This window comes from Neomonachus schauinslandi, chromosome 1 (genome assembly GCF_002201575.2).
Source record: "Neomonachus schauinslandi chromosome 1, ASM220157v2, whole genome shotgun sequence".
Taxonomy (NCBI): domain Eukaryota; kingdom Metazoa; phylum Chordata; class Mammalia; order Carnivora; family Phocidae; genus Neomonachus; species Neomonachus schauinslandi.
In genome coordinates, this window is record NC_058403.1 from 194,499,068 (window position 1) to 194,516,177 (window position 17,110).

The window sequence follows — 17,110 nt, forward strand, 5'->3', positions numbered from 1 at the left end:
CAGTGCTCAGCAGCACCACGTACTGCCCTTGTCATTAGTCAGGGCCTGGCAGGGGTGGCGGGGGATCACAGCTGCACCAGAAACAGCCCCCCCCCCCCGCCCCGGTCCCCACTATCTCCTTGCCCGGAAGAGCCATGCCTCAGCCCTTGCAGCGGAGGTGGCAAGTTCCCTTCCTTGCTTGAGCCCTCTCTGCGTCTGGGGCCAGCAAGCGGGCAAAAGGCTCGTCGTCCCCTGGGAAGTAAACTCTCCTCGGGCCATGTGCAGCATCTGAAATCCAGCCCTTTGACTCCCCAGTTGGGGTTGTACTGTTTTATTTTTTTAGGAATGCCTTTCCATAAAATGCATACATTGTTCTTCAAAAGTGTACCCGTTCGGGGCGATAACTTTGGAATGCGTTGCAAAGTTCATAGGCCTTTGTCCATCTCCCAAGTGGGTGTGCTCTTTGGCCTGGCCTGGCAGGTCTCCCTACAGTGTTGTTTTAGATGGGAAGTCCACAGAGGGTGGGGATCATGTCCTCCTCGTCATCTTCCTTCTCCCTCTGTTTATCTGAGCCCTGCAACTTTCCAAGGGCTCTCCTTCATGGCCTTCATATCATCTTCCCGCCTGGTGCCCAGCAGCTAGCATCATGCCAGGCACGGATAGGGTGTGAGTAACCGGCCCCAGGGGCCACTCAGCCTGGGACTTCTCCAGGATGCCAGGTGATCCTGAGCTCAACCCACTGTAGGCCAGGGCTCCCAGCTTCCCCTGCTAGAGAGTTTTGGGGTAGTCGGGGATGGCTTCATCGAGGAGTCCATCTGCAAGCCAAACTTCATCTTCCTGAGAGTTAAGGCCAGATTTTCTTGCTCTGTGATTACAGAGCCTGGTGGCCCTGAGGTCCCGGGCCAGAGAGTACACCCCCTTGCCCTGGCCCTTCTTTGTGTAGGAGACACCCCTCCTTACCCCAGTGAGGGTGCTGTTTGGGGCTTCACTGATTCCTCCACTGTGCTTCTTGGACCCCAGTCCCAGCTGGATGCCATGTTCCAGACAGCTGGGGTCTGTCTGGCCTTACACAGCCCTGCCAACTGTGGGGAGCAGAGTGAGCCACCTGCCCATCAGCTTGGACACACCTGCCCTCCTGGATTTGAGGACCGACCCCATCATTCATCCCCTGGGTGACTTTGGGCAGGTGACATTGTTCCCCAGAGCCTTATAAAGTGGGGACCGTCGAGCCAGCTCATATCTCTGAGCACTGTTGGGAAGCCCTTGGTTAACTGGATTTGTTAGACCAGCACCAGTTGTTCTGTGGAGCACGGCACGAAGTCCGTGCACTCCTGGGAAAGTGTGCGAAAGTACCAGGCTGGCCAGGTAACACAGGAGTGTCGGGAGTGGACATTCCACAGGCCTCTGCAGCTGGTGGACTTGAGTCCTAGGAATGCCCTTGAGCTGCCAGTGAGACTCTAGTGGTCTGACTAGAGGGAGAGAAAGAAGAGATCTTTCCCCAGGTCCAGGGAGGGGAGCCCAGGAGGTGATGGGGGGCTGGGGTACACAGGGGCTGTTGAAAATCAGGGATTGGGTCATGGGGCCCATTAGATGGGAGCCTTGAACCTGGACCCAGGCACTGGGCCAAGATTGAAGGTCTTCAAAGACATATACTTATCGTGATAGCTGTTCTTTGAATCCAGTTATCCTAATGGCTGTTGGGGAAAATGTATTTCCTAACAATGGAGTTTAGGTTTTTCCTTTCTTTTCTTTCTTTCTCTTTCTTTCTTTCTTTCTTTTTAAGATTTTGTTTATTTGAGAGAGAGAGTGAGAGAACACAAGCAGGGGGAGGGGTAGAAGGAGAAGCAGGTTCCCCCATGAGCAAGCAGCTCAATGTGGGGCTCGATCCCAGGACCCTGAGATCATGACCTGAGCCGAAGGCAGATGTTTAACTGACTGAGCCGCCCAGGTGCCCCGAGTTTAGGTTTTTCTTTGGAAACTTTCTGCTCCTCAAAACCTGGCATGGGAATTCTCAGGAACTGCTAAGGTTGAGTGGGTACCCCCTCTTCCTCTCATGACCCTGTACACACACACACACACACACACACACACCTGTCCTATGGCTACCATGGGTCACTGACCTGCTCTTCTCTTCCTGAGAAAGTTGGTTCAACCTTAGAGGACTCTGGGGTCCAGAAAAAAAGCCCCAGCTGCTCTGGCCCAGCTTTGTCTCTTTCTGTCTGTGTAGATTTGAATAAGCCTTGGGTTCCTCCTCTATAGAGGGGAGCCTTTAGGCACTGCCCATCCGCCTATCCCATGGGGTAGGCAGCAGAGGTCGGCACCTCACGTGGGGCCGGGACTTCCCTTAGGGCCTTCTTTCCATGAGTCGCCTTCCCATCTCCCCTCCCTTTGAGGAAGGACTCCAGGGTGGGCCCTGTGGCTGCCAGACCTGCCTGCTTGGGGTTGGGAATTCAATGTGTATCCAGACAGAGGCTCAGACCTTTCCTCTCACGTTCTTGTGGGGGTGTGTCAGGTGATCTAGGGGTCCCTTTTACAGATGCTGGAAAACTCACCAGTGAGGAGGGAGAGGCTGCTTTCCACAGCTGGCCTTGCTGCATGAGCTCACCTCCTGTGTTGGCCCCCTTTTCTTCCTTTGCGACTCCTGAGTGACAGAGGTTTGGGTGGTGTCTGGGAGTTGCAGAGTCCCTGGATCTTCCTCAAGGGCAAGGGGTGGGGCGCTGAGGCATGGACAGTACCCAGGAGCTGAGGAGGCTACGGCGAGGGGCCTGGGCCCAACAAACGGCTTGGCGGTTTTGCCTCAGAAGCCCACAGCAGAGTTATTTTCGACTCTAGTTTCACATCTTGCTGCTTTTTAAAAATACCAAACCATGAAATTCCTGCTCCAACTATGTTTTTTTATGGCACCCGTGCTTCAGGCTGGCCACAGCAATGCTGTGATGTCACGTTCAGGTTCCTGTGACTCACCAGGGGCCGCTGGGCTCCAGGACTAGAACATGCGTGCAGTGGGAAGCAGGCGGGGGCAGGCCCACCCAGCCCCGCCAGTTTGGGCCTCCTGACATTTGAGTTTGTGAAATATCCAGGTTGTAACTCTGCTGATCTAACTCAACAAGGCTAAGGATTTTTGTCTGTGTGCTTTGGAGGGTTAGATAGAATGGCCTGTTTGTTTTGAGACATCCCGACCCTCCCCACCATGGTCCTGGCAGTTCCCTCTTTGATGGGCTGCTTGGGTGAGGCGCCTAGTTCCATGCCAGTAGGGAAGGTGGGGACGCAGGGCCTGCCTGACCACTCTCTGGGACTCCCGGGATACCTCTTTCCTGGGCAGATGAACAGTTGTTTGTACAAACAGCCTCTCGATTTTTAAGCAGTTGTGCCATTTTAGCTGGGGGCCAGCCCTCCCAGGTGCACCCGGACCAAACTTGTCGGGAAGGGAACAACTCGTCGGCTGGGCAGAAAGTCTCCTGCCCAGCTGCCTCCCCCCCCCCCCCGCCAGGACCCCTGTTTCTAGGGTGCATGCAGCCCTCAGAGATGGGCAGTGACCTGGGGTGGTGATTGCCGGGTCCCACAAACAAGGGCCCTCTCTCCACATCAGCACTTCTGGCCACCTGGCCTACCTAGACCAGAGGGGGGTCTAGCTGTCGTCCTCTGTACAGACATTCAAGAGCTGCCCTTGGGCAAAGTCAACTTCGGGACAGCCTGCGCTCCTGCCACTTGGGGTTTGGAGACAAGAGATTTGTTTTTCCTCTGTCAAGAGGCTGCTTCCTGGGGACAGGACACTCCGTGGTCTGTGTCAGCGGCGTACTTGGGGTCTGACTCTAGCCGGCTGCAGAGGGGCTGGGCCCTGGCCCTTCCGCAGCCCCGTTGCTCTTTTTGGCAGTGTATCCACAGGTTCCTCTGGCCTTGCAGAAAGCAAAGGCTGGTGCTGCTAGCGGGACTCAAAGGCGGGACAGGCTCGTGTTCATGAGTGCTTGGGGGTGCTGCACAGCAGCTCCGTCTTCTCTGCTGTCTGCCCTCATGGCCAAAGTACCCCTCCCCTCTCCAAAGAAGCTGCAGACCAAAAGCCCCCGCCCACCAGATGGGCTTGGGATGGCTGCGGTTACCTCAGGGGGCCCCAGAATGTTCACGGTCCTAGGAGAGTTCTCCTGTGAGGCCCTGAGCCGGCTTGGCCGGGGGGGGGGGGGGGTAGCGGGGGCTGGAGTGGGATAACAGGGCCCATGCAGGGGCATCTTGTTCAGACTGACTCTGGGATTACTCTAGAGGAGGGAAGAAGGGGACTGCGGGTGGCTTGCTCGCGCTCCGCTGGGGACACAGGGGCCCTCCAGGGACAGATGCTAAGCACTGGCCACATGAAGGGGCCTATGAGTGTTCTGGTTGTGACAGGCAGTCCCAAATCGGCCTACATGGCTCTGTGATGAACCAAGTCACAGCTGACCCTGTGTCCATTTGGCACTCTCCCAAATGAAGCGCCGCTAGAACGGGGGCAGGGAGAGCTACAGCTGGGCTGGCCACTTCCGTCCCCCTGCCCCGTGGAGGGCCCTCTCCGGGCCTGGACTGCCGGTGCAGACCCTCTTCCTTGGTGGATGAAAAAAGGCAGAAAGATGCTTTCAACTCAGAGAGGCATGGCTTCTCGGGGAGCGGGTCCATGCCCCCCCACCCTTTCTGATTTGGGCCCAGCTGGTGGCTCCAGAAAACCATCCAAGATGAGAGGCTAGGTTTCCTACCATGGCCGGTGGGTCCTTCACAGGACAGGGGAATCCTGTGAGCCCTTCTTCCCTGAGCTGGGCCTGTTGGGCTAGGGCTATAGCCTGCTTGCCAGACGGTCCTGAGGCCTCCGACAAGCTACCTGACAGTCTGTCTGACTTGGGATGATGGTGTTTTATCGGGTTGTGGTAAATTAACTACCACATTGGATTACAGATTGTTGGAAAAGTCAGCTTCCGAAGAAATGGAATGCAGAAGGTGGTCCGAGCCAAGGTTCACGCCCCATGCTTAGCCCTGTTTTGAACTCACCCTGGAGTCAGAGTACAGCAGAGCCTGTGGCCGAGCAGTGATTGGCATCCTGCACCTTAGGGTCTGTCCCGGTTAGACCCTTGCCTCCCTGGTGGCCTGCCCAGGGCTGACAAAGAGATGAGCTTGAACTCAGGCCAGTGTGGGTGGGATATGCAGCTCAGATCTTCTGTCCTGGTGTGGGTAGCACCCCATGGGTCCCAGGGGCATTCAGTTTTATGGATGGTGATGAGTGGACCCACTTTCTATACCTTCTCTTGTGGGGGTAAGTAGTAAGATGGAAAAGTCTGTGTTCATTTAAAAGGAGCTGCTTTTAAGCCACAAGGAAAGTAAATTAGCCAAGATTCCTTAATCCCATGGCTAATCCACCAATAGAAAATAGTGTTTCATGTGCTTCCCGAAGAGAGCTAATCCTCAGTAGAGGTGGGGGCTGGGGGGCTGCAAAAACATCAGAGAAATCCTATATCCCTGAGATAATATGAAACAGAAACACGGACCTGTGGGCTCGAAGGACAAAGGCTCATTTTGTATTGTTAGCAGCAAACTGGGGGGTGAAAGGGGTTGGTTAAAAAGACAGTTGCTGAGCCCAGAGAGATTGAGAGGAATTTCTTCAGAAACACATTTTGTTGTGCATCGACTGTGTGTGATCCTGGGCAAGTTAGTCTGTCAGACGTCAGCATGAGAGGGAATCGCCCATTTCTTCCCCTCTGAAGTTCAGGGCTTGAAGCTGTTAGCCCTCATCAAATGAGGCCTGAGGTGGGAGGGCGAGGAAGTGGGCTGCTTCCTGGACTCCCACCCCACTCTGTGCACCCCGACATCCTGCTGAGGCCAAGGCCAGCTGACAGGGGCCCCTCTGGCCTACCTACCCTCCAATCCCTCCCCCACTGTCCCCTCAAGCCTGCCAGGTCCAAGGCCCAAGCTGTGGGAGGAGGGTTCCTCACTAGCCAGGTGGGCTCCAGGGGACCTGGGCTGGCTGGTGGAGGACCTGAATTCTCTGCATCTTGGTGGCACTCGGGGCCTGGCATTTGTCCATCCCGCGCCCAGGGTGGCACGTACTATGCGCCAGGAGCTGTGCCTAGAAACAGGAAGACAGCAGTGAGCAAGAACAGACAAAACCCCCTGTCTTCGTGAAGCTGCCATTCAGACCGATGGAGGTCAATGGCTGTTGAGGGCCGGCATTTGCACCTTTGACTCCAAGGCCACAGACCACGGGGCACTGGACAGAGGCTGGGGCAGAGAGGCAGAGTCTTGGCTGGTGGGAAGGGCGGGGCTGCATTCCCAGGAAGCCGTGCTGGCCCTTCCGGCCCCCGTTCACCCCTGACATGGCTGGCCAGGGCATCATCTGCAAGACAGCCCTGTGTGTACACACACGCACGTGCACACACACACACAGACGTACACCAGCAGACAAAGCTGGGGCTAGCAGGAGACGAGGTAGAGCTGTGCGGGCACTGAGCCTGGCAGCCCCGCTTTGTTTTGATAACTCACAAGACCCCACAGCAAAGAGATTCCCCTTTTCTTGCATCTGTTTTAGATCTTTAAAATCTGAGTGAAGTCAAAACCATGCTACAGGGGAGATTAATTCCACATTTTTCCATCTTTGCCATGAAACCAAAAGAAAGTTAGACATTCTGTGCGGCACAGTCGAGACAGGGGCGTTGAGCCAATGGCCAATGCCAGGATGTTTCCCGCAGCCTGGCACCAACCAGGGTCCCCAGTGGTGTGGTTGGGCAGCTGTGCCCTCTTCCTAAGCCCCAGGGCGCCTGGGACACTACCACCGGGAATCTGGCTTCTGGGTTGGGGGGAGGGGGCTGGGATGCCCTAGCCCCTGTAGGAGACTGCCTGGAGGAGCCCAAAGCAACCACAAGCCTGGAAGTGATTAAAAGGAACTTTCCGTCACGAGAGAACTTTAAGGAGCAGCCAGACCCCCACGTGCCCTGATGGCTCAGTCCCTACCAGGCCTGACCACAGACTGCCTTCTTCGGGGCCCCATCAAGCCCCATCTGTGCCCGAGGCCCCCTGCAGCTCAGAGCTCAGCCATGGCCCCTGTCATGGGGAGCCATGTTGCCCACAGTATACCCCCATGTCCAGAGCAGGGGCCACATAAATATTAGCTGTTAATATGGTATGACAATGGAGCCCGGAGAGAGGCGTTGTACAGACGGGGAATCTGAAGCCTTGAGTCAGGTAACTTGCCCAAGGCCGCTCAGCAAGTTAGTAGTCAAGTTCAGATTTGAACGCAGGAAGGACAGCTCCGGAGCTTGTGCTCTTACCACACAGGACAAACGTGGGGACCGGGGGTTACCGTGACAGCATTTTCCAAGGTCCGCCCCCATGCTGTGGCCAGGACATCCTGGGAGAGGAGGAGGACAGGCACCAAGTGTGGGGCTGGGACCAGGAGGACTTCAGGGGAAAGAGGGTTGGAGTGGGGCTTTAGGTAGGTGGCTTTGGTTAGAGAGAGCGGTAGTAACAGGCAATGAGGGCCTTGAGTCCGGCCTTTATCCCTGAGCTCCTGCACAGGAAAGGGACATGGCAGAAGCAGTGTGGAGGCGAAGGACCCAGGAGTCCTGGGAAGCTGAGGCGGAAGGTGGGGCCTAGGGCACCCACCGCATGTTGAGGGCCCTGGGGCAGGGGTAGCCTGCCCGGATCCCGTGAGGACACTCCTCGAGCAGAGCCCTGACGTGAGGGCATTGCCCTGCCTGACTGAGCAGCCAGAAGGGTCGTGGACAGCATGGTCCAGTCACGGGATTGGTTTCCTGCGCCCCGTCAGCCCTTCCTGCGGCCCCCACCTGCTCTAGCACCCTCCTGTGCTCACCACTCCCACTGCTCTCTCCGGCCTGTGCCCAGTGCTGCCTCTGCCCTACGTACTTCATTTCCCTCCCTCTGACTGTCTCCCCACTCCGTGGCCCTGGCACACACCTGCTCGTGTGGCACCGCCCACCCCAACCGCTTCACCCTCTTGCCTCGCTGCCCGTCTTGCCCCCTTCAGACACCGATGGCTCGGTCTCCTGGCTTCCTGCCACACTGCCATCCCAGAGCTGCTTTAGTTCCCCTCACCACCGTGCCTCGAGCCCGGCAGAGTGCTTGAGGGGGGGCGTGTGGCCGGAGGTGAGCTCTCCCGTCCAGCCACCCTGTCCACCTCTGGGCCACCTGTCTTCCACGTTCTGGGGAGACCCAGGAGGGGATGGTGACCATAAAAACCGCCTAAGAGGGGCCGCATGCTCCACCCAGGGCTCTACTGAGAGCAGGAGGTAGACGTGGAGAAGTGCCCTGGCTGGGCAGGGGGCTGCAGGAGAGAAGGCTGGGATGGGGGAGTGCTGTGGGGAAGCCTAGAGCGCGGCCTCCGCGTGTGGGAGCCTTCTGTAGGGAACTGGCCGAATATCTGAGAGAGGCACATAGAACAGCTGGCTCGTCTCCCTCCGTCTTTCTCCCCTCTTCCAACACGTTACTCACTGTTAGTCGTGGCCGAGCAGCTTCGCCGGAAGCCAGCCCAGACAGGTCCGGCGCCGAGGCCACGCCAGTGCCTAGAAGCCCCTACGAGCCAGAACATCTTGTTGGCGGCCTGTGGCGGACCTGACAGATGTGGGGGTGTCAGGAGGGCCCCCGCTGGTGTGCTGTGGCCGCTCGGGGCTTTGTGGACGTTAGGCTCCAGTTTTCCTGCTGCATTTGCCTGTGGGCTGTGCAGGAGAGAGGCTTTCAGCAGAGGTCACAGTAGCAGCCATGCTCTGGGTGGAGGAGCCACTGCTGGAAGGCCCCTGGCTCAGGGGGTCTGCCCTGGGTCTGTGTTCTGAAGTGCCAGTTCACTCCCTTCCATTTCATGTCCAGCTGAGGCACCACTTGGCCACGGTCGGTTCCCGGGCTGAGCCTCTTCCCCCAGACTCACTCTGGAACCTGCTCTGAAAACTGGCCACTGAAACTTGCTCAGACCTGTGAGTGTGATAAGGCAGTGCCAGGGAGTGGAGGCCTCCCTGTTCCTGTCCCTTTTTGGCTGAGGGCCCTGGGGCCCCTCCACCTCCCTTGTGGCCACCACACTCTCTTCCCTGTTCAGCCACTGCAGACCAACCACACTGACCTCCTTGATAGTTCCAGGTGTGCCATATTCTTCTGTGCCTCAGGGCCTTTGTACCTGCTGTAGCTGGTGTTTGAAACGCATTTCCTCCAGCCCATCTTGTGTTGTCTCCTCACAAAGGCCTCCCAAGTCCTGGTCAGGGTTGGAGCTCTCCTTCCCAGGTCTGTCAGCCCCAGAGTAGGTGAGCCGTGTCAGGGGCCTGGACTTCACTTGGAGCTCACTCTCTGTGAACACATCCTGCTCCTTTTCTTGCCTTCTCCCCAAACACAAGTGTAAAGGGGATGAAAAAGAGACCTGAAAAGGAGGTAGAAACGAGGACTAGGGGAAAGAGCTGAGGAAAAAAATGCAGGACAAGCCCGCCTCAAAAGGAAACAGTCTGCGGAGAAACAAGAGGCCAGCAGGGCTGAAAGAAGGGGAGGTCATGCCGTGAGGAAGTGGGAGGCCGGGAAGTAGGCAGAAGGGACAGAGGAGAAGCCCTGCAAGCCCGGGGAAAGCGCAATGGCGGAACTGGCAGGGAGAGTGGTCCCGAGAGGACTGAGCACTGCTCCGTGAGGCTAGCGGGGCCTCTGAGGGTGGGGGATTCCTTCCCTGAGGGAGCACTGGACTTCGCCTCCTCCACACGATGCCCGTGCAGAGCCCACGGGAGCATCCTGGCTCCCCAGCCCTGGCTCCCAGCCCTCTCTGGCAGAGCGCGGTCAGGCAGAGGCCCTGCAAACGCACTTTGGCCTCTGGCAGCACTACCAATGCCTGAGTCCCTGTCACACACCAGGAGTGGGGGCTGTCCCCTTGGCCACCTCGGAAGTCGGTGGAGATACACACCCCAAGCTCCGCCCCACACAGGGCACCCAGACTGGCCCATCTGAGCCCTTGCTGGGCGTGGGGACAGGGTGGGAGCTGGCCTCTGCTGTTCCAGCTGCCAGGCCCCGCAGCCTCAGGCAGGCATCAGAGACCTTGATGCTCGTCGGGAAAAGGCGTCTAAGGCGGCGAGGTACAGAGCCACGGTGTCTGTGGAAATGTCCTTCGTGTTGTGTTGTCTCCCGCTTGGAGCTGGAGGCCCTGGGTGCCAGACATGTGGCTGAGGACTGGCATTTTGGTGCCGCTTCTTTTGGCATCACTCAAGTTGTTAGGGGACTAAAAATACAAGCCTGTCACTTTAAAATCGGTTATTTTTATACCCCACTCAGAAGGCCCTTCAGGGTGTTACATGAACCGTCTTACACATCTTGAACTGTGAGTGAGAGAAGCCGCTCGCCTGTTAATGTTGACTTGACAGGGGACAGATCAGTGTCTGCTGTCCCCTAAGTAGGAAAAGGAGGATTCGAATGAGATGCCCTTGTTCAGCCTCTCCCGGGAGGATTTTCCTCTGGAGACGCTTCCCTGCCCCCAGCCGGAGCTGGCCTCCCTCATGCTCTTGGCTTTGATCCCCAACACCTCCAGCACCCTCCTCCCTATTGGGCCCACTGTGTTGGGCTGTCCCTTCCTTGTCACCCACTGAGGGGCCAGGCTGCTTTCCAGGGGGTTTCAGCAGTGTCCCTGGCATCATCGTGCCCCGGGTTCTGTCTGGGGCCCAGGGGCTTGTGGGTCCACTGCTCTCCCCCGTGGTGTCCCCCACTCTACCCCCAGCAGTAAAGATGATGTCAGCAATGCAAAATAGCCCTGCTGCTGGTTCAGGCCCCCTGCCGGCCCTCAAAGGGGCCTCACACTTAACCTGTCCTGTCTGGAGCCCATTCTCCACCTTTCTTGCGGGCCGTCCTGTCCTGTGATCTGTCCTGTGTTCAGGGCCTCAGGGAATGTCCCTTCTCCCATCTGCCATCTGACTTACCACCAGGTGGTGGCAGTTCATACCTCGTGGGTGTGTCTGGTTAGGCCTAACCACAGCCATGCAGGCCCTCCCCAGAGCATCCCTGTGTGGCAGCCAGAGGGGTCTGCTCCCCACTCAGCCTAGGACTCCCAACACCATCCTGTGCTCTGAAGCTAAAGGCAAGGCCACCTGACATGGCTGCCCAGGCCCTGGCCCCATCTCCTGCTTCCATGAGGCCCTTCCTCATTCCTGCACACGGACCTCCTTTGCTCCATCCCTACTGTTTGTTTCTTTCCCTGCCACCTCCAGGCTCCATGCTCACTGATCCTTTGGCCCCAGCGCCCTTCTTGCTCGCTTGCCTGGTGAACCCCTCCTTAGCCTTTGCTCACCCCTCCCTTCCTAGGGCCACTTCCCCAGCCCAGACCCCTCGGTTCTTCCCAGCATGCCCTGCTACTCTGTCCTGCTGCTTAGTACTTGCCTCTGCACCGTGGTGTGCACCCTGTGGGCCCAGCCGAGGCTGTGTATGTCCTTGTCACCCTCGGTGACACAGGCCAGCCCAGGGGCTGCACGCTGAGGAGGAGTGCATGAAGAGAGTCTGGGGCAAGGGTCTGCAAACTTCCTAAACAGTAAATATCCGGCTTTGTGGGCCAGAGGGTCTCTATCACAACTCTGCAACCTGCCGGCTTCGTCAGAAAGCAGCCGGAGATGGTGCACAAGCAGATGGGCATGACAATGAAACCTTATTTACAAAAATGGGCAGCAAGCCGAGTGTGCCAGGCCTCAGTCTAGAGAAACAACAGAATATGTTCAACAGCAAGCAGGAATGTTTCTAAGGGCACTATTTTCCGTGACCAGGGCTGTGGTTTCCTGGGAATTGCTGGTGACAGCAGCAGAAGGTGGTTCAGAGACAAGCCCCCAGGTGAGCCTCTGACAGGTGTGACTTTGAGGATGAAACCTGTGGGCCTCCTGTGACCTTGCCCCATGAGGCTCCCCTGTGGCTGGCAGGTGAAGGCTGTGACCTTGGACGTGGGCGGTGTTGGACAGGGGTGATGGTGTCCAGGCGTGGGGTCTGAATTCTGCTTCCTGTCACTGTGGTTCAGGGGGAAAATAGTCGAGCCCCGTGTTGTGAGGGGGTGGGGCACCAGCAGGGAATCGGGTGAGTTCCATAGTGTTTGGGAACTGATCACTTGTGCTGAGTGACACGGCACCCCGGTGAAAGAAAGCGTCTAAAAGTCAAGTGTTCGGGTCCTTTCTCATCACGTATCTACTAAAAGGTTCTTGTTGGTATGTCCCTTTTATCCATAGAACATTGCCTTTTTGTAGCCGCAATTGTGACTCTCATGATAATTCAGTCAGGTGAGAGACTGCTTTATGGGGTTTGGGGGCATCTGAGGCCTGGGAACCACCTCTGAGGGTGGCCCAATGGTGTGACGGGGCTGCTGGGTGACCCTGGGGGGTGGTCCCTTCCCACTGCTTCTGCTCATTTAATCTGGAGCCACCTGGCCAGGTGACCTGGAAAGGACAGAAGGTGGCTGCTGGTGGGTAAGAATAGAGATCCACAGGTTCCTCCTCAGGCTGCCTGAGTTTGGGCATTGGGTGGGGGACACACAGGCCTCCTGGGGTTACATGGCCAGTAGCCCTCAGGCATGGCTGGAGCAGGTGGGGAGGAATAAGGCCAGGCCTCACCTTATACGTGCATGATGGGGACAGAGCCAAGGTACAGCTCCCAGTGCCGTAGCGCGAACTCTGAAGCCAGGCCATCGCAGTTCACGGCCCTGGCCAGTCATTTATAAGCTGTGGGACTTTAGGCAAGTTGCTTAATAGCACTGTGCCTTGGTTTCCTCATGTGAAAAACGGGGATGACGAAGGCTCCCGCCCTGAAGGATTGTTGAAGAGTGCTTGGCGTATCATGAGCACTCCATGAACGTCAGCTGCCAGGAGCAGCCCCCTGGAGCAGAGTGTGTCAAAAATCATCAGGATGACCGCCCCCCTCCCCCGCCCAGAGCCCGTCCTGGCTCTTCCCACCAGTCTCCCTTTGAGTCTGAGCTCCACACCCCAATTACAGAGGGGACTCTAGAGTAAGCTGCCCGGATGGCACAAGGCCCAGGGAGAGGGAATGAGTTGCCTGGTTTCTCCAAGGTCCACAGACAGAAGGGACCTTTCTGGAGGAGTTTGGACCCCAGCATGCAGGAGGCCTAGGAGATGGGTCACCTTGCCCAGACAGGTCTGCCCAGCAGCCAGAACCCTGGCCTTCTCAGCCCTTTCTCCACTTTTCCTTTGCCCTGCTGGAAAGGCAGAGGCCACAGGCACCCAGGTCAGGCAGGGCTGCTTCCCTCATTGGCATCTGCCACCAGACCCAGCCTGCACCTCCTTGGGGACTTAGAAGCTGTGGGACTTATAAGGGGGAGAGGCTGGGACCAGACCTCTGACCCACCGTTCCTCTGCACAGAGAAAGGTGAGGGGCCGTGTGGGCCCAGGGCTGCTTGCAGGGCCAGCTCTCATTTGCCCTGAGTGAAAGGAGGGTGAGAAGGTGGGCGGGGGGGGGGGGGGGGGGGGGTTGGTGTTCAGTGTCTGGAAGACCATGGAGCTGTTTGCTTCAGTAGTGCTCCTCCCCAGCCTCTGGTCTCTGGGCACCGTGTGGCAGGACCTGGAGCACAAGGCAGGGTGAGCAGCCTGCTGGGCGGGGCCCTGGGCAGCCGGAGGAACGGACTAAGGCCTCTGCCTTCTGGGCGCTGAGGCAGCACGTATTTACTGAGGCTTGCTGTGTGCCTGACACTTGGCGCGGGGATGTTGCCCTGAACCAACAGGTGAAGGTCACACTGTGAACAGGGTCATGCGGTACGGCTCGGAACCCGTCCTTGCTGGGGATGCCCTCGCCCGCCCACGTGCTATCCCAGATGCTTTCCCCTTCCCCCCATAGGCCCCAGCAGCCGGGAGGCAGGGTGGCACCATGGTGGCCTAGGCTTAGTCCCTGCAGGTGGCCCGCCTGCCCTCTAACTGTCTGCACCGCCAGCCCTGAGTGTGTTTGACCTCTGCTCCTCAAGTGCCCCAAAGGCAGCCATTCCATCGCAGGGGAGACCTTTTCCCTGGTGTAGGGAAGGCACATCAGCAAAATTAGGCATTGGGGTTTCTAGGTTTCATCTTACCCTGAGAGACCCCATTTTCCACATAAACGACGCCTCATGCTTTATTAGAGTAGGATTATTAAGGAAAACTTGTGGAGCAGAGAACGCCGGACAACGTTCTAATGTACAGATATCCAAAAATTGTCCTCCTCTCCCTGGCCCATCCGTCCGGCTCAGACGGGGTTCGGGTGGGATCAAATGTGAGCACGAAGAGCCTGGTGGACTTCATCCCTGGATGGTGGCTGCCACTCAGCATCTTGACAAGAGTGTGCTGGGGGTGTGGGGGAGAGGGGAAGTAGAGACCAAATGCAGAGATGATGACTCTTCCAGAGTCTTTTGCAGCTGGAAAAGGGGAGAAGCCGGAGAACGGCAGGGAGAAGGAGGAGCTGCAGATTTGAGGAGCAGTGGACTTTAAGCTTTTTTGTCTACAACATGCCACGAAGCACCCCCTCAAAGCTCCCAAAGGAAGGGCCCACAACCGGGCTGGCACCGTCCTTCCGGGGGGCTGCGTATGAAAGAGGTGTGTGCGTTTATGTTTAAAGAAATGTAATATGGACAAATGGCCATATTTCTACCGAGCCGAAGTATGGGCCCCCCGTGGAACTAAGTGGAGGCCTCGTGAAATGTGTGGCACCCCTGGTATTGACATTGGCCCAGCACCCACTGCCTCCCACATTTGAGACTTCGGTCCCTGTGAAAAGTTAAAAGGGGCGGGGGGGAGGTGGGCAAAGAGGAAAAGCCGGCCAGCTCCCCCACTGTGGCCTGGAGTCCGGGGCCCTCGGAAAAAGTCTGGATGAGGAATGATTTTGGAGCTTGGCTCAGCGAGGCTTTCGCAGCCGCCAGTGGAAACTTCCAGGAATGCTGCTCTGGGCCAGCCAGGGGCTGTTTCCGCTGCCACTTTTACGAGGTACAGACCCCCCCCCCCCCCCCCCCCGGCCCCTGGCCAGCACAGGGGGAGTGTGACTATCTCCTTCAGCCCAGCCCTGCGTCTCAGGGTGCAGTGCACCTTTTCAGGCTCAGGCCTGTACCCCAGGGTTCAGAGCCCCTGCAGCCCAGGCCGGCTCACTTCGAAAGGGCCATCCGCCAGGAGGAGTAAGCCGACATCTGTGCGGGATGCTGTGAGAATTTACAGCAGCCTGAGAGGGGAAACTCCCTCCCAGAATGTTTCAGTGTTTTATTAAATGTATGAAAGGAAAGTTTCCTTTTCACTGGACCAAGGCCCAGAGCCTCCTTGGAGCCTCAGGGAAGGTGGCAAAACCTCTTGGGAAAGCCTACAGACAAATGGGTAAAATTAATAGAAAGTACTGTTTCTTAATCTGACCCCTTCCTGCTGGCTGTAGGCTGCACCGCACAGGGACCTAGCCTGCCTCACTGGCGGCGGACTCACCCCATGTGGCCTGCGGGCCTGGCACACACAGGCACTCACCCCGCCCCCGAGGAGGAGGTGAAGCAGAGCTCAGCCGTCATGGCCAGCATGGGTCGGGCTGGGCGAGGGCTGGGGTTGGCCGTGGGACTGGTGGGCAGGCCCTGGGTGGGGAGTCCTTGAGGGCAGTGGGCCAGCTGCTCTGTGGGGAGCACACGGGCTCCCAGACAGCACCGGCCCTCTGCCAGCACTCTGTGCAATGCCAGAGAAGGTGGGCAGGTTTTGTGCAGCCTTGCCCAGCAGCCATGTCTGCGAGACTGGCCCTGGGCCATGAGGCACATGCAGCCCCGACAGCTGGGGGCATTTGGCAGGCCGGACAGCTAGGTCCCCAGGCCAGCCATGCTGGGTGTGCGGGAGAGGCCAGGGAGCCCCAGGGCTCAGCCTCTGGAAGCCAACATGGTGACAAGCGTTGCCAACATGGGTCAAGCTAAGAAGTGCTGGCCACCATCCTGAGGCCCCTCCTAGTCTCCAGGACTCCCTTGAGCTTGGCCTTGTCCTTCCATGACAGGCGAAAAGGGGCTCCGAGATGGAGTTAGAGCCTATCTCCCAGAGGGCATATTCCTGCAATGGTCCTCACCGGACAGCCAGAGGCCCTCCTAGGCTCAGGGGTGCTCAGTCACTCACCTCCCGGCTGAGGGGATCCCCGGGGCAGCCCTGTAGCCCCTCCATCCTCTGAAGCCTGACCGCCATTTATTTTGCAGACAGTCTCCATCCTGGAGCAGCGGCTGACGCTGACAGAAGACAAGCTGAAGCAGTGCCTGGAGAACCAGCAGCTAATCATGCAGAGAACAACACCGTGATCAGGGGAGCAAGAATCAAGAGCTCGCTCGATTTTGGGGGGTGGCAGGCTGGAGATTTGTACTATGGGACTTGGGTCAATAAATCAAGGGGATTCAGCTCTATGGGACTCACATCTGTCCCTGAGCCCCTGAGGTTATGCCCTTCTGTCCCCACCCGCTCTCTGCCCCCGGAGGCTTGCCACCTGCCAGTGGAAGGCCCCCGTGGGCAGGGCCCGCACATGCAGAGTGGACTACGTTTGGTTTAACGTGAAGGAGTCACTTGAAAATGTTTGCTACCTCGGAGTCCTAATGGGCCCGAAGGTCACAGCTCCCCCTGGCTGCTTCACGGGGGTTTGACCCCCTCTCTGCCTGATGCCTGGCTCTTCCCACCCACGACAGCTTAGCAGTGGGCTGCCCATTGGATGGTGAGTCAGGAGTTTTCTCTTAATCTGACAAAAGGCCCAATGTGGGCCCATCCGAGTCAGGTTTGTCCAAGAGCAAGCACTCGGGGGGGTGGGGGGGTTCTGCAGTGTGGCCTTGATTCCTGCTCCACGTGTGTTCACTGGGGCCCGGTGGCTTCCGCCTCTGTATGCATGAGGGTGAAGGAATCTGAAATTAAAATGGACTTTATTGAACTTGTCATAAAAGTGGATTGTTCTGAGTGAGATTTCATCAGTCGTCATCCGCAACCCTCCCCCCCGCCCCGGGCCCATAACAGGAGGATGAAAGGAGTGGCTCTGGGGGGCCCTGCCAGGTCACCCTGGGCATTTCGGGATACTCTCATCTGCATCTGGGAACTGGGGGGGCCAGGACAGCCGACGCCCCTGCACAGCACCCACCCCGCTCTGGCCAGCCCTAGCTGGCGTCGTCGATTGGGTCCCGGAGGACTCAGGCACCTGCATTTCCACTTACTCCTGAGGGTCCGCGCGG

The 17,110-nt window shown here is 57.9% G+C and overlaps 1 protein-coding gene across 2 annotated transcripts in view; it reads left to right on the forward strand.

Annotated features, from left to right (window-relative positions):
- Positions 1-16,810, forward strand: part of POC1A (POC1 centriolar protein A) — a 69,547-nt gene extending 52,737 nt beyond the window's left edge. For both annotated transcript variants that reach the window (XM_021694977.1, XM_044921521.1), the window contains one exon: positions 16,103-16,810. In XM_021694977.1, coding sequence (XP_021550652.1) covers positions 16,103-16,201 — 99 coding nt within the window. In that variant the 3' untranslated portion in view covers positions 16,202-16,810. The remainder of the gene's footprint in view (positions 1-16,102) is intronic.
- Positions 16,811-17,110: the final 300 nt, after the last annotated feature.